This window comes from Balaenoptera ricei, chromosome 16, assembly GCF_028023285.1.
Source record: "Balaenoptera ricei isolate mBalRic1 chromosome 16, mBalRic1.hap2, whole genome shotgun sequence".
Classification (NCBI taxonomy): domain Eukaryota; kingdom Metazoa; phylum Chordata; class Mammalia; order Artiodactyla; family Balaenopteridae; genus Balaenoptera; species Balaenoptera ricei.
Genome location: NC_082654.1, coordinates 26,518,320 through 26,531,772, shown reverse-complemented (window position 1 = coordinate 26,531,772; position 13,453 = coordinate 26,518,320). Strand labels below are relative to the sequence as shown.

At 49.5% G+C, this 13,453-nt stretch overlaps 1 protein-coding gene across 4 annotated transcripts in view; it reads left to right on the top strand.

Moving 5' to 3' along the window:
• Window positions 1-12,783, top strand: part of WBP1L (WW domain binding protein 1 like) — a 59,217-nt gene extending 46,434 nt beyond the window's left edge. For all 4 annotated transcript variants that reach the window (XM_059900441.1, XM_059900443.1, XM_059900444.1 and 1 more), the window contains 2 exons: window positions 7,501-7,662; window positions 9,092-12,783. In XM_059900441.1, the coding sequence (XP_059756424.1) occupies window positions 7,501-7,662; window positions 9,092-9,828 (899 nt within the window). In that variant the 3' untranslated portion in view covers window positions 9,829-12,783. The remainder of the gene's footprint in view (window positions 1-7,500; window positions 7,663-9,091) is intronic.
• Window positions 12,784-13,453: the final 670 nt, after the last annotated feature.

Genomic DNA, 13,453 nt, shown 5'->3' with positions numbered 1-13,453 from the left:
CTGTAGGATGCCAGACAAAGAAGGGGAGGATGTGAGGGTCCTAAGGGCAGAGAGTTGCCAGGTGACCAGCGTGCAGTGGTTCTCGTAACTGTCTGTTGCTAGAGGAAACGGTAGACTGTTTCCCCGGAGAATTCTAAGTCCCCATCACTCCCTCCATTTGGAAACAAACTTTGTGCTTACTGGTCAACCATGTCCTTACCATCACCACCATCTCTTCCCTTTTCCCCCTTGTCCTTTCTGATCTCCCCATTCCCCCCCCCCCACATCAGTGATATGGTCAGAAAGCAGCTAGAAGGGCTATTGTTTGAAATGGAAAGGAAATTAGACTCTTGGCTGGGAAGCCTCTCCCTCTAAATGCAAATGGATCTTGCAGCCAGTGGGAGTGGGTCCTACAGACAGGACCTCTCCTCACTCTTGTCCTTCCCTTTTGAGGACTGGCTCAGGGCTGGTTAAGGGCAGACTCCTCCCCAAGGAGAGAACAGGGTTCAAGATGTCCCCACCAGTCCTGCAAGTATTATATAAGCAGCAGCAAAGGCAGGCCTGGAGTTGTTGGTGCTATTTTAGAAGGGGAGGGGCTGAGGGACTCACTAGAGAAACACAAAGTGCCAGGCAGGTGGACAGACTGTGTTTAAATGTTTCAAAATGCAGATAACCACAGGGCTCAAATTCTCCCTCCCACCCCTTGTTAAAACAAAAGTTGAAGCTGGGCTGCCAAAAAGCCACAGAGCTGTAGCTTGTTTTTCTGGGGCCCGGCCCAGGCGGCATCAGTTGCGGAAAGAATGGAGTTGCTGATGGCCCCCATCTCAGATTGACAGAGCCTCCTGGGCTGTTGGCAGAGCAGACTCAGTAGCCACCAGAATTGGGTCACCAAAGCCAGGGCTGGGGGTGGGGCGGCTGGGACAGGGCGACCCAGGTGGCAGGGTGGCAGGCAGTCTGGGAACCAGGCACTTCGTCCCGAGGGCCTGAAGAAAGCCAGGGGAAGAGCTGCACGGTGGCTCATCACCTCTCCAGTTGTGGTCAGCCGGGGAAAGGAGAAGGCCAGACGGAGACCAGAGTCTGGACGGGGAGGAAAGACTCACCCCTGTACAAGTTGGCCCATGCTTCCCAAACTCTGGGGGGACGGAGACTGTAAAAGCCAAACTTCCTCTTGTCTGTGCCCAGAAATGGCTTTTTGGTCCGAAGATGCCCAGTGAGTGTTCCGCCCCTCTCGGAATTCTTTGGTTTTCCTCCTTCTTAGGGGCCTGGCCTCGGCCTGATGTGTAGAGGAGGGAGGTCGAGCGTAGGAATGAGCCCTTTCAGCTCTCATCAGAACTGTGCTTTTTGCGCTTTGAACCCTGTTCCCTCTAATTGCCTCTGAACTTTGCCTGAAATGTGAAAGTAATGGGCTTTGCATTATCCTTTTTGTCTCTTTCCTTTGGAAGGAAAAAAATCTCAGCCAGGAAATCCTTGGCAGGGTTTTTGTCAAAGTACCTCTTTAACCATAGTTGCCTACAGGGAAGGCCTCACGGAAAAACAAATGCCATTTCCGCCAACCCTCATACCACTACTTAGCTGAATTTTCCTGTGTGCTGAGGACTGTCTCAAACACACACACTCACACATACACACACACAGCCCACTTTACACAGACACACAAGCACACACAGACCTTAGGCTTCAGCCAGCGCCCTTACTCCCGTGTCTTTTCAGTCTCTTGTAACGTTAAGCCAGGGGTCATTCCTGGGTCTGCATCAGTCCGGAAGTGAGGGTCCTGTTTACCACTGCCGTGGCTGAGGCTATAAGAACCTGGCCATTATTATTATTATCATCCGATGCATTTTCACGGCACTTGTACTTTCAGTCATCATTCGATCATCTATTCAGCAAACTCTTATTCCAGTGGTTTCAGACTTTGGCAAGCATCTGCATTTCCTGGAGGGCTTATTAAAGCACGGATTTCTGGGCCCCAGTCCCAGAGTTTTTGATTCAGTAGGTCTGAGGTGGACCTGAGAATTTGCAATTCTAACAAGTTCCTACTGGATGCTGTGGCCTCTTCTGTGTTAGAGCGTGTGGGGAGACAGAATCCTTGCCATCAAGAAGGGAGTCTCTGAGCAGAGAGAGGAGATAAGACAATGTGCCTCACTAGTAATGCAAAATAGAGAGTGGAGTGTACGTGCCAGGACTGCGATGTATGTACCAGGAGAGTTTGCTTTAGCTGGACAGGATTCAGGCAGGCTGCATGGAGGAGGTGGCATTTGAGGTAGGCCTTAAAGGGTGGATAGGATTTAAGTACATGGAGAAGGGTAGAATGACTTCCCAGGCCGAGGAATATCAAACACCATAGGTCAAGGCCTCATGGGAAAGAAGAGAGCATGCATCTCATTAACCTTTTCACTGTGGCCATGGGGCTGGGCTGTGGGGCTCGCCCAGGGGAGATGAGGGTGCTGACGTGCATAGAACTCTGCCGTGTGCCTGGCACTCATTAAGGTCTTCACACACGTCAGCTCAGCCCGCCCCAAATAAAACCCTGCCAGGTACACATATCCTGTTTCTCAGGACCAGGGGTGTTAAGTAGCCGGTCAGTCGGTCACAGCTGAGTAGTGGGGTCAGTGTGCCTCACACAAAGCTACCCCCTTCCTGAACTCTTCAGTGCCAGGCTGGAAGGGTGGTGGGCCCAGGTCGTGAGAGGTCTCGAATGTGCATGCTTGAGTACTCTGCATACAGATATTAACTTGGTTATCCTCACAATGACCAAGTAGGTAGAAACCATTATTCTTCCCATTTTACAGATGAGGGAAGTAAAGACAAAATGATCAAGGTCACAAAACTAGGAAATGAAACTTGTCCAGTCTTTCCGATGAAGTTGCAAGTCCTCTAAAGTCTTCATTTCCCAAATTCAGTCCTTTTTCCACAGCGGCAGTGTCAGGAGTTCCTGCTAAGAGCTATCGGGCCAGGGAGGTCACCCACCATCCTGTGGGGTAGAAGGAGAGCTAGTTGACAGTATACTTTGGCTTCCTAATGAGGAATTTCCTGCCAGTTGGGGAGTGGTGTTTTCCCAAGTTTATAGTGAGCTCTGGGGCTCATGACTCAGTTCCTACATTGGACTGTGATTGTTTTTAAAAACATGTTTTCCATTTTGCTTAGCATGACAAACGCGCCCCACCATGAGGTCACAGCTTTCAAAGGTCAGTGGGGAATGTAATCTGTAGGTAGGTGTGTGTTTGGGGAGGAGGGCATGCTTCTGTCTTTCTCTGTGTGGCTCTTTCAGTAGGTTTTCCTTTTTAAAACTTTCCTCCTTGTTTGTGAAATCTAGTGAAAAGATCAGAAGTTTGTACAACTCCATAGGTACTAGTCTGGACGGTCCCCCTTTTAAAGCTGATGGGACACGGCTTTGACTAGAATAGCTGCCAATAGCATCCGTTTTGTGAGGGTCAAACCAAGAATGCCTTCTGTCTTCCCACATTAACTCCATCAAGTTGGACCAGTCCTTAGGGGCCTTTTCTGGACCTGTGCTAATGCCTCATTACCCCACTAGGCCCCTTCTGCCCCCAAGTTAGTTTTCTCCTAGTTTTGATCCACACTATCACTTTGTGATACTATATTAGAAATGCAAAACTCAGTTTGAGATTTTATATGACGTCATATAAGTGGTACGTGGTAGGGAGAGTTTTTCTACCCATGATACCATATGAACAGAAGCAGCTGATGGAATTTCAGTAAACATGTGTTTTCTGGTGCTGTTCGATATAACTGGGGTAACTCTGCCAAGGGCATGCCTTCCACTTGTCTCATTTCTTCCCCCAGCCTCCTTCTACCCTGCCTCATATCTCCTTAAAAAAAAAAAAAAAAAAGACCTCTTTTTCTATTATACTTCTAGTTCAATAGAACTCAGGCTTTTTCTGGAATAAGGATTCTCTTAAGAATCTGATGAACATTTTAAATCCTTTCCCCCAGAAAAACCTATAAAGATACTGCATCAGTCAGGATAGGCGAGAGGTTATGCTCAGTAATAAGTCCAAACTCCTAGTGGCCCTAAAACAACAGGTTTATTACTCACACTATACGTCCATCACAGGTTGGATGAGAGCTTTGTTCCTACTTCTTTATCCCCTGGGGCCAGACTGACCCTGAAGTCACTATCTGGAATGTTATGGCTTGCCATGGCAGAAGGGAGACTAACAGAGGGTCTCACATCAGCAAGAAATGTTCTGGCCTCTAAGTGACATCTGTCACTTCCAATCTCAATTTATTAGTTAGAAGCTGCCTCAAAGTGTCACAATCATAATGGCGCCAGGAAGTTCAAGCCTACCCACATGCCAGAAAGGGGGAGAACCAGAAATATGTGGCCAACATAAAAACCAGTGCCTGAGATATTTCTTATTAAAAGCCTATTATAGGGCTTCCCTGGTGGTGCAGTGGTTGAGAATCCACCTGCCAGTGCAGGGAACATGGGTTCGAGCCCTGGTCTGGGAAGATCCCACATGCTGCAGAGCAGCTAAGCCCGAGCGCCACAGCTACTGAGCCTGCGCTCTAGAGCCCGCGAGCCACAACTACTGAGCCCGTGTGCCACAGCTACTGAAGCCCGCACGCCTAGAGACTGTGCTCCACAACAAGAGAAGCCACTGCAATGAGAAGCTCGCGCACCGCAGCGAAGAGTAGCCCGTTTGCTGCAACTAAAAAGAAAGCCCACGCACAGCAACGAAGACCCAACGCAGCAAAAAATAAATAAATAAATAACTTTATTTTTTTTAAAAGCCCATCATAATATAGCTGAGAAGTTTTGCCTTAGATCATATATATTGCAGCATTAAGGTTAAAAGTTAATTTACCTTTAGGTAAGAAACAGTTGAAGAAATGACTTGGGAGGTAAAAAATTGCAGAGTTTGGTGCTGATTATCTCATGGGAGAATGTACTTTGAAAATTATAAAGTAACACAGAAGTATAAAGGATTGTGAGATGATGCTGGGTAGTATAAAAAAGTGGTTAGCCCAGAATCTTTTAGACTTGACTCTAAAATACGCTTGGAGCCAGGCTCTTCAGCAGAATGCATTGTTCTTATTTGTGCCGCTTCCTTCGGGTGTGACCCCACCCCAGGAGGCTGGGAGCTGAACAGATCGTAGGGGCTGGAGGAGATGTTACAGGACCACAGCGGGAAGCCAGTTCACTCACAGAGCTCCTTTCTGGCCTCAAAACCATTCCCTGAGGGCTCCTCTTACAGTGTCCAGTCTCCAATTGGCGAGCATTGGAAGGAGAGAAGTGCAAGTTAAGTTAAGCAAATGTCAGCAGCGACTCCGGGAAGGACCACAAGGGAGACTTCTGACTTCAGCTTACATTTATGAACTCTGGTTAGGAACGGGGTTTTTCTGTCTGCTGATGGGAAATGGGGAAGAGATTCTCTGCCCATTGTCCTCCACCTGCTCTCCCGTTGCTAGACCTCAGCAGAAGGTTCAGTTGAACACCGACACGTGCTGAAAACACAAAGGTGTTACACAGTGGTGTTGCCAGCCTGCCAGGGCTGGCAGGCTGTACTGCTATCCTGCCTTACCCCATAGGGGTGGCTCTGTGGGGAGATTCAGCCCGGACACCCCTGGGTGACAGAAGGAAACACCCTGGGTGTTGCTAGAGGCCACGCCCTAAATGTCAGTGGGATCTTTCAGAATATTGTGTTCTGGTACAAACAGGAAAAAAAATCAGGGGTTTATTCATTTTTACAAATCTGTTTGCTGGGAGAGGGAGGCTCTTTTTTTTTTTTTTAATGAAATTAACTCATTCTGACAAGAGATGTAGAAATACTTACATTCTAAACACAAATTTATAATTACAAAGCAGACAATAAAAAATATACATAACGTTTGTAATGGGAAAAACTTGAAGTTCTTCAGGAATAGAGAACAAATGAAAAATAATATAATCTATTCTCATTTAATAAAAACTCACCTTAAAATTATTCCTCAGATTATTTTTTTATTGAGAAAAAATATTCTTTTTATTTCAAAGAAGTACATGTTCATCTGATCGGCAATAAGCAAAAAACAAGAGCTGGTACCAGAAAATCTGCTGTCCTTTTGTCCAGGAATAACCTCATGACTAACTTCCTGATCATCCCTCTGGACATTTATATATATTTTTTTCTTAAGCAAAAATTGGGGTCATATTTTATGCTGTTTCATAATCTGCTTTTTTTTTTCATTTAATATTAGAAACATCTTTATATGTCAAATATAGTATTCTGTGAGTAAGTTTTTAATGATTCATATCATTTCATTGTATGAAGACATTCCCAGAGGAATTTTAAAACCTATTCAGAAATATGTTAATTTTTTTTAAAGCCAGCAAAAATAAAATTAGTCACAGATATTTTTAAGTTTTAACTTACTTTGTTTCCAGTTTTATAATTTGAAAGAAGAAAAATAATTGGGAGAAGAAAATTAAAATTTCTTCTCATAATCCCACGACTTAAAATGTCACTATTTTTTCCTTCCAGTCTTTTTTTCCCCTCTCTATCTCTATATTTTTTAAAGCAAAATTGCTCATTCATAAAAAAAAAAAAGTTAGAAGCCTTTTCTGTATACATGTGAAGATTGAAGAGGGGGTCTTATACTGGAGTTTGCCAGGGTTCTCTGAGTATGATCCAAGAGAACACAGTGGGAAATGAGAAGAAACAATCTGCCTGGGGAAGAGGACGGTAGGCTTCTCCCCTGCTCCTTTACCCTTTTCTGGAGCCAAGAGGAAGAAGGGGAGGCCTCTGATGGTCCCGAGTCTAATGCAGCTGCAGGCCAAAGCGAGGTGGGAGTGGATTGTTTGTGATGGTGGGAGATGGAATTGTACCGGATTATGTCAAGAGCAGAGGAAGTTGTTTACACTCTCCAGGGAAGAAATGGGCCTGAGGAAATTAGAATTTTTCCACCTCTAACTTCAGTGACTCTTGTGTGGCGGAGGCGACATGGTAGAGAAAAAAATTTTATCAGGTAGCCCCTCCGAGGCCCCCTGCAACCGCTCATCTGCTGAGATGTGGGGATTCTGAGGGGCTCTTCGCTCTTGGTGGGGAGCCTGGGAGCCGTCCTTGTGGGCTTGAGCAGGGCGGGAGTGGGGAGGTGGGCACCAAGAGAGGCTGAAGCATTTTCTCAGAGATCTCTTAAGATAGGAAGGGCACACTGTCCTAAAAGGTAAGCATACTTAATGCCCCCCAAACCTAAAATGTGGGAGGACCAGCAGTGCTGCACAGATGCCTTGGCATTCTTCCCTTCCCCCAGGAGCCCTGGAGGTGCCCCGGAGTGAGTGACCTCTTTTACGGTCACCATTCTTACATTTCTGCCCTCTTCCGCCCCACGTGTCTTTCACTCTGGTACAGACATGAAAATTGATCACAGGTTCTAAATGTAACTTCACCAGGCAAGGGCCAACAGTGCCAGCCTCGACCAGGCGTGCAGTGTCCCTGGGCCTCCTTGTGCCGAGAGCAGCCCCTCCAGCTGGCATTCATGGTGTGCCCACGCCTCTCTGTCTCGCCTCCCTGCCCCCAGGGTTCTGGCTCGTGTGGACCATCATCATCATCCTGAGCTGCTGCTGCGTGTGCCACCACCGCCGAGCCAAGCACCGCCTTCAGGCCCAACAGCGGCAACATGAAATCAACCTGATCGCCTACCGGGAAGCCCACAATTACTCAGCGCTGCCATTTTATTTCAGTACGTACACCAAACCCCACCCTCGGGGCCCAGGACACATAGACTGTGGGCACAGGGGGTTGGCCTCCTTGTCCCGCACAGAGCAGGGTCTCACAAGTGTGGGAACAAGGGGGTGCGCACCTTTAGCGCCGAGGAGCCAGTGCTGTGGATGCAGCCCCTGGCAGCCACTGGGCCGCTCCAGTCCACACCAGCTGGGTTCTGACTACATCTCCGCTCCTTTAGTTTAGGCAGATTTTTTTAGGCAGGTGGTGGTATGGTGTATGATGTGAATGAATTGAGATTTAGAGGTCAGTGGCCTGAAATCCGCCCATTTTGCTTCCTGCCGTGTGCTATGCTTGAACAGAGGCTGCTACAAAAGGGGCAGCGGTGGGGGGTAGCACTGGGACTTCCTGAGAACCAAGAAACTCGGTGACTCACTGAAGGGCACACTCACCTGACTTCCCTGGGGTTCCTTTTTTTTTTTTTTTTTTTTTTTTGCCATGCTGTGGGATCTTAGTTCCCTGACCAGGGATTGAACCCGGGCCCTTGTCAGTGAGAACGCCAAGTCCTAACCACTGGACCACCAGGGAAGCCCCTCCCTGGGGTTCCTTACACTCACTGATCTCTCGAGTGGTCGGTGGAGGCCCAGAAGTGCAGCCTGTCCAAAGCCATTCTGCAGTGTGTTCTACAGACTAAAGTAGTCATAAATTTGGAATTCCACACCTAGAAGAGTTAAGTGCTTAGCACAGTGCCTGGCATATAGTAAGTGCTCAATAAATGCTAGCAATTACTGTTATAATTAGATCATCTGTGCCTCAAAACAAAAGATAACTCCCCTGGCATGTTCTTAACAAGCCTTGTTGATGACAGGCCCCTCGCCCTTTACTGGTAAGCCACCCGCTCTCGATGCGAATCAGGATGAGGTTTGGTGTGTATTTCCAGACCACCTCTTGCCACACTAGGGTGAGAGGCAACACAGTTTTCCAGCTTCCCAGAAAAAGGCTCTCTTCATGATACACATCTGGAAAGTTTTAACTTAGGGTCTCTGACCCTGAGGCCTATGGGATGCAGATGGAGGACACAGTCTGAGCTAGAAACATGAGACTTGCGTGCATGTGGAAAACAGGTCCCTTCCAGGCAGAACTCTCTTGGCCATTCACCACATTTGCTGAACCCTCTGCTTTAACTCCAGACAAGCAGAAGTCCTTGCCTGTGAAGCAGCTTTAGGAGCTCTCAGATTTCCAGAAGCTAGAATCTGTCACTCCCAATCTGCCCCCCTTTCTCTGCAAAGTTGTTTACAGCCCTGTGCCCTGCCTGCACCTGAGAGCTGTAGCCGTCCCTCGGTGGGTATGCTGGGGGTGGGACGAGACATATGCTTAGTGTGAGCCTGCAGTCTGTCCTAGAACAATTGCCAGTGCAGTAATTTCTCCTCCCTACCTCCCCATTTTAGGGTTTTTGCCAAACTATTTACTACCTCCTTATGAGGAAGTGGTGAACCGACCTCCAACTCCTCCCCCACCATACAGTGCCTTCCAGCTCCAGCAGCAGCTGCCTGCGCAGTGTGGCCCTACAGGCGGCAGCCCCCCGGGCGCCGACCCCACCAGGGGCTCCCAGGGGGCTCAGAGCAGCCCCTTGTCCGGGCCCAGCAGAAGCAGCACGCGACCCCCGAGCATCGCTGACCCTGAGCCCTCCGACGTGCCAGCAGACCCAGCAGCCACCAAAGCCCCCGGGATGGAGACCAGCGGCTCTGTGGCCGGCCTGGGGGAGGTGGACCCTGGGGCCTTCCTGGGCAAGGATTCCGAATGTAAGGAGGAGCTGCTGAAAGAATACAGCTCCGAGCAGGGCGGCGCCCTCCCTGACAGCAAAGACAAGACGCCCGGCAGACATCGCCGCTTCACAGGTGACTCGGGCATCGAGGTGTGTGTGTGCAACCGGGGCCACCACGATGACGACCTCAAAGAGTTCAACGCGCTCATCGACGATGCTCTGGACGGGCCCCTGGACTTCTGCGACAGCTGCCACGTGCGGCCCCCTGGCGACGAGGAGGAAGGGCTCTGCCAGCCCTCCGAGGAGCAGGCCCGGGAGCCCGGGCACCCTCACCTGCCGCGGCTGCCTGCCTGCCTGCTGCTGAACACCATCAACGAGCAGGACTCCCCAAACTCCCAGAGCAGCAGCTCCCCCAGCTAGAGCAGGCCCTGCCTGCGCCCGAGAACTTGGCGACACAACCAGGGTAGGGGAGAACCATGAGAGAAGCATTAAGTGACTGTGTTCCTTTTTTTTTTTTTTTTTTTCCCCCTCTGCTCCTGCGTTTTCCTGCATCTCCAGGTACAGTTTGGGGTGTGGGTGCCTCGCCCCCCCCATAGATACACAGTGTCACGGAGGGCCGAGAAGTTGTCCCGTGACTCATTCCTCATACCCCACCCCGTTGTTCCCCTTTACCTCTTTTCGAGTCACGTGTCACTACCTGCTTGAGTCAGAGAGTTGCGCGTTTCAGAAGCCCCCAAGGAGGGCATGAGACTGTGCCCTGAGGTGACTCTTGGTGATGGAGTGGATTCATGTTCTGGTGTGAGTTGATGAGAACCTCGCCGCGTCTCAGTCTGAGAGAGGTGGCAGGTCTCAGCCCTGGGTGAAGCCCCAGTGGTCCGGGGATTGTCGCCCCTCGCTGCCAGTGTCTCCGGAGCCGGAATTGGGCTCCTCCTGTGGGAAGATGAGAGCTGACCGGCAGTCGCGTGGCGGGTTGGTAAAGGGCTTGTGCTCTCAAATTCCAGGTGACGAGATCGAGGTGGCACGATGCATCCTGGAGGGGCCCCTTCCCAGCAGGTTCTGGCTGGCCGCGGACTGGTTCAAGTGTGGAAGATTACACCTGCCTTCTCTTTGGTTTTTTTCTTTTAAAAAAAACCAACAACAACAGAAGTGAGCTGAAAATAAGAACTTGACCAGTGGGCAGGCAAGAATTCTGTTTTGGAAAAGGAAAATTTGTGGCTTTTTCCCAACTTGGCCTTCAAAGAGTCCTGGCTACAGTTGAGCCAGAAGGAGATGTTTTGTGTGCAGGCTTGGGTGGGAGCTGTCTCTGGAACTTCTGCGGGTGAGCAGGAGGCCCTGCGCTGTGGCAGCGGATAGAGGTGCAGCTTTCCGCATCTCTGCCGTTTGATCTGTGCCCACAGGTGATCAGTACCCTCCCCCGTCCCAAGCACACGTCTGCCGGCCTTCACGTCTCACTGTTCTCTGTGAACAAATGAGGAGGCTGTGGGACCTGAGAAAGGGCGGTCCCGCAGCCTGACTCTCTCACACAGTATTTTCTCTAGATTCTGAGTAAGCTGTTTTGTTTATTTGTTTGTTTTTTCAAACTGACCATTTGGAAAAAATGCCTTGGTTATCTGTGGTTTTTGTGCCCTTTCCCTGCTCTGCCCCGCCTTGAGTGGGGTAACTAATTTTTGTAGCCTATGTCAAGTGTCTAAGTGGCCCAGGTAGGAGGGTGAAGGCAGCCATCCTGAAGGACCACAGGATCCTTATTATTGTAGTTTGGCTTCAAAAACCAGTTGAGCTTTGATAGGAATAATCTGAATGGAGAAAGCAAACTGCTGAAACTAACATTCCCTGTCCAGCCCTGTTCATATGAAGAGTTTGGTTCTTCCCCCACTCTTGAACAATGACATTCAGACTAGGCATTGGTGTTATGGTAAGAAAGGAAGGTATATATATGTATATATATATGAATACACACGTATATATGTGTATGTGTGTATATATGTATATACACACACACACACACACAAAATAGACAAATCCAAGGCTGTGAGGTGAACGAGTGTCTGAGTTTGGAGTCCACAAAACCAAAATCCATGTTGAACAAAGTGCAGTCCGTATACAGTGACTTTTTGGATAACCTGTGTGTGTCTGTCCGTTGTGTGTGAGCCCCCAGCCCTGTTTTCCTGTGAATACGCTTTGAACGGCAGCCACTCTGCTCACGTTACCCACACGTTTGGAGCAGGCGCGGCCCTCTCAAGGTAATTTATTTTACGCATTTACTGTTTACTGAGCAAATGTCTGACTGTGCACTTGGGTGAACTCAGCAGCGCTGTCGGCGGCAGTCCCCACGTTTGCCAGAGATACTGTGCTCCAAGTAGAGGTTTTACTCTACCCATCACTGCAATTTGCACATTGCTCCGTGGACACTCAGAGGCCTGTGTTCTGCTCCCTGTAAACGGAAACGTGCTCTGAGCCTGTCTGCCTCCCTCGGCTGCTCCTGGCCCTCGGCGTCAGCCCCCGGGGGTGTCCACAGCCGCTCGGACAGAAGGCCAGGGTGGAACCTCAGACAGAAGCTGGACTGGATCTTCAGTGTCAAGCTCGGACTGGCTGTGGCCCAGACGTCAACCCTTCCCGGAATTGCCAGGAGGGTTTGGCGGCCACCACAGTGCCATAGGGCTTACCTCCCTCTGCTGAGGTCCAGCACGTGGCCGCTGTGTGGCGAGAGTGGGCAGAAGTGTGCCACAGCCCTCAGATGCCTTTCCTGCCACCTTTTGGTTTTTGTTTTTTGTTTTTGTCTCAAACAACTCACTGAAGTGTCTCAAAGGAGATCAAGTTTTACCAAAATGAACCCTGCTTGAGTTAACTGGTCGAAGGGATGGATTCTGGCCCTCTCAGGATTCCTTCTCCAGTCAGAGTGGGGAACTGGTCCACGTGTTTACTGCTGGGTTCACTGCAGCATCCAACCCAGAAGGCACGAGAAGAAGAAAACGCAACGGGTGGAGCTGGGCTTGAGTCCAGCGTCACAGTCTGGCCCCTGCTACACAAGGCTGCCCCACGTGACGCAAGACGCAAGTAGGGAGCTGAAGGACTCGTGAGGGGGCCGGGGAGACTTGAGGGAGTCTGGTGTTCCAGGTGAACGAGAAGAAAGTGGTTGGTCGAGGGTTTGGTGCTACAGTCGGAAGATTTGCAAATGCTAACACATTCCCGTGTGAGGCACATCACCTTTTGTCAGTTATTGTGAATATGTGTATTTTAAGCAATAAGATTCAGCTGGTCAGACTTTTCTGGGCAGTCTCGGTGACACATTTCCTGTGCTGTGATTGTTCTGAAGACGGAGTGGCTCTAACCACTGTGAGAAGCCCAAATAAAATCGATCCCCGAAACTCGACTGCTCTTTTTCCTCGCAGCGCTTGTTCCTTTTTCCGCCTCAGACTTCAGGGAGTCGCACCTCGAGATTCCTCACTGCAAGTGCTCTTCCCTTCTCCCCACAGAGGCTGAGAGAAGTTGAGGACAGGCTCCTGGGCCGAGGGCAAGCTGGGTAATGGCTGCCGAGGGCACTCTCTGTCCTGAGGCATTTCCACCCAAACCCTCTCTCTGCCAGGATAATATTTCCGAGTACTTTGTAAAGTCCCACAGACAGGTTAAAATCAGAGCCCGCAAAACAGAAACAAGTTTTGTCAGAGACTCCAAAGCTAAGACATGACATTTAAAAGGAAGCAAGCCCTCCTGGAGATCTCTTCTATTGATAAGATAGAATTGTGGATGGGCGCTTGGCCTCGGAATTTAACACACGAAATACTTGTTTTGGAGTCCCCTCTTGGTGCCCAGTACTGTGCTCGATGCTGAGGAGAATGTGGAAGAAATGTGTAAGACAAGGCCCCTGCCCTCTAGAAGTTAAATTATAATGGAGAGGACAAAACAAACTCATGTGAAATAGCTAACTGGCAATGTGAGGCGGGTTGAGACGAAGTGAGCAGTACTGTTTCAGAGAAGCTTGAGGAGTCGGGGGTGGCAGTTTAGGGCTTGCATTCCAGGCAGGCGCCTCAGAACTGATTTTTAGGTG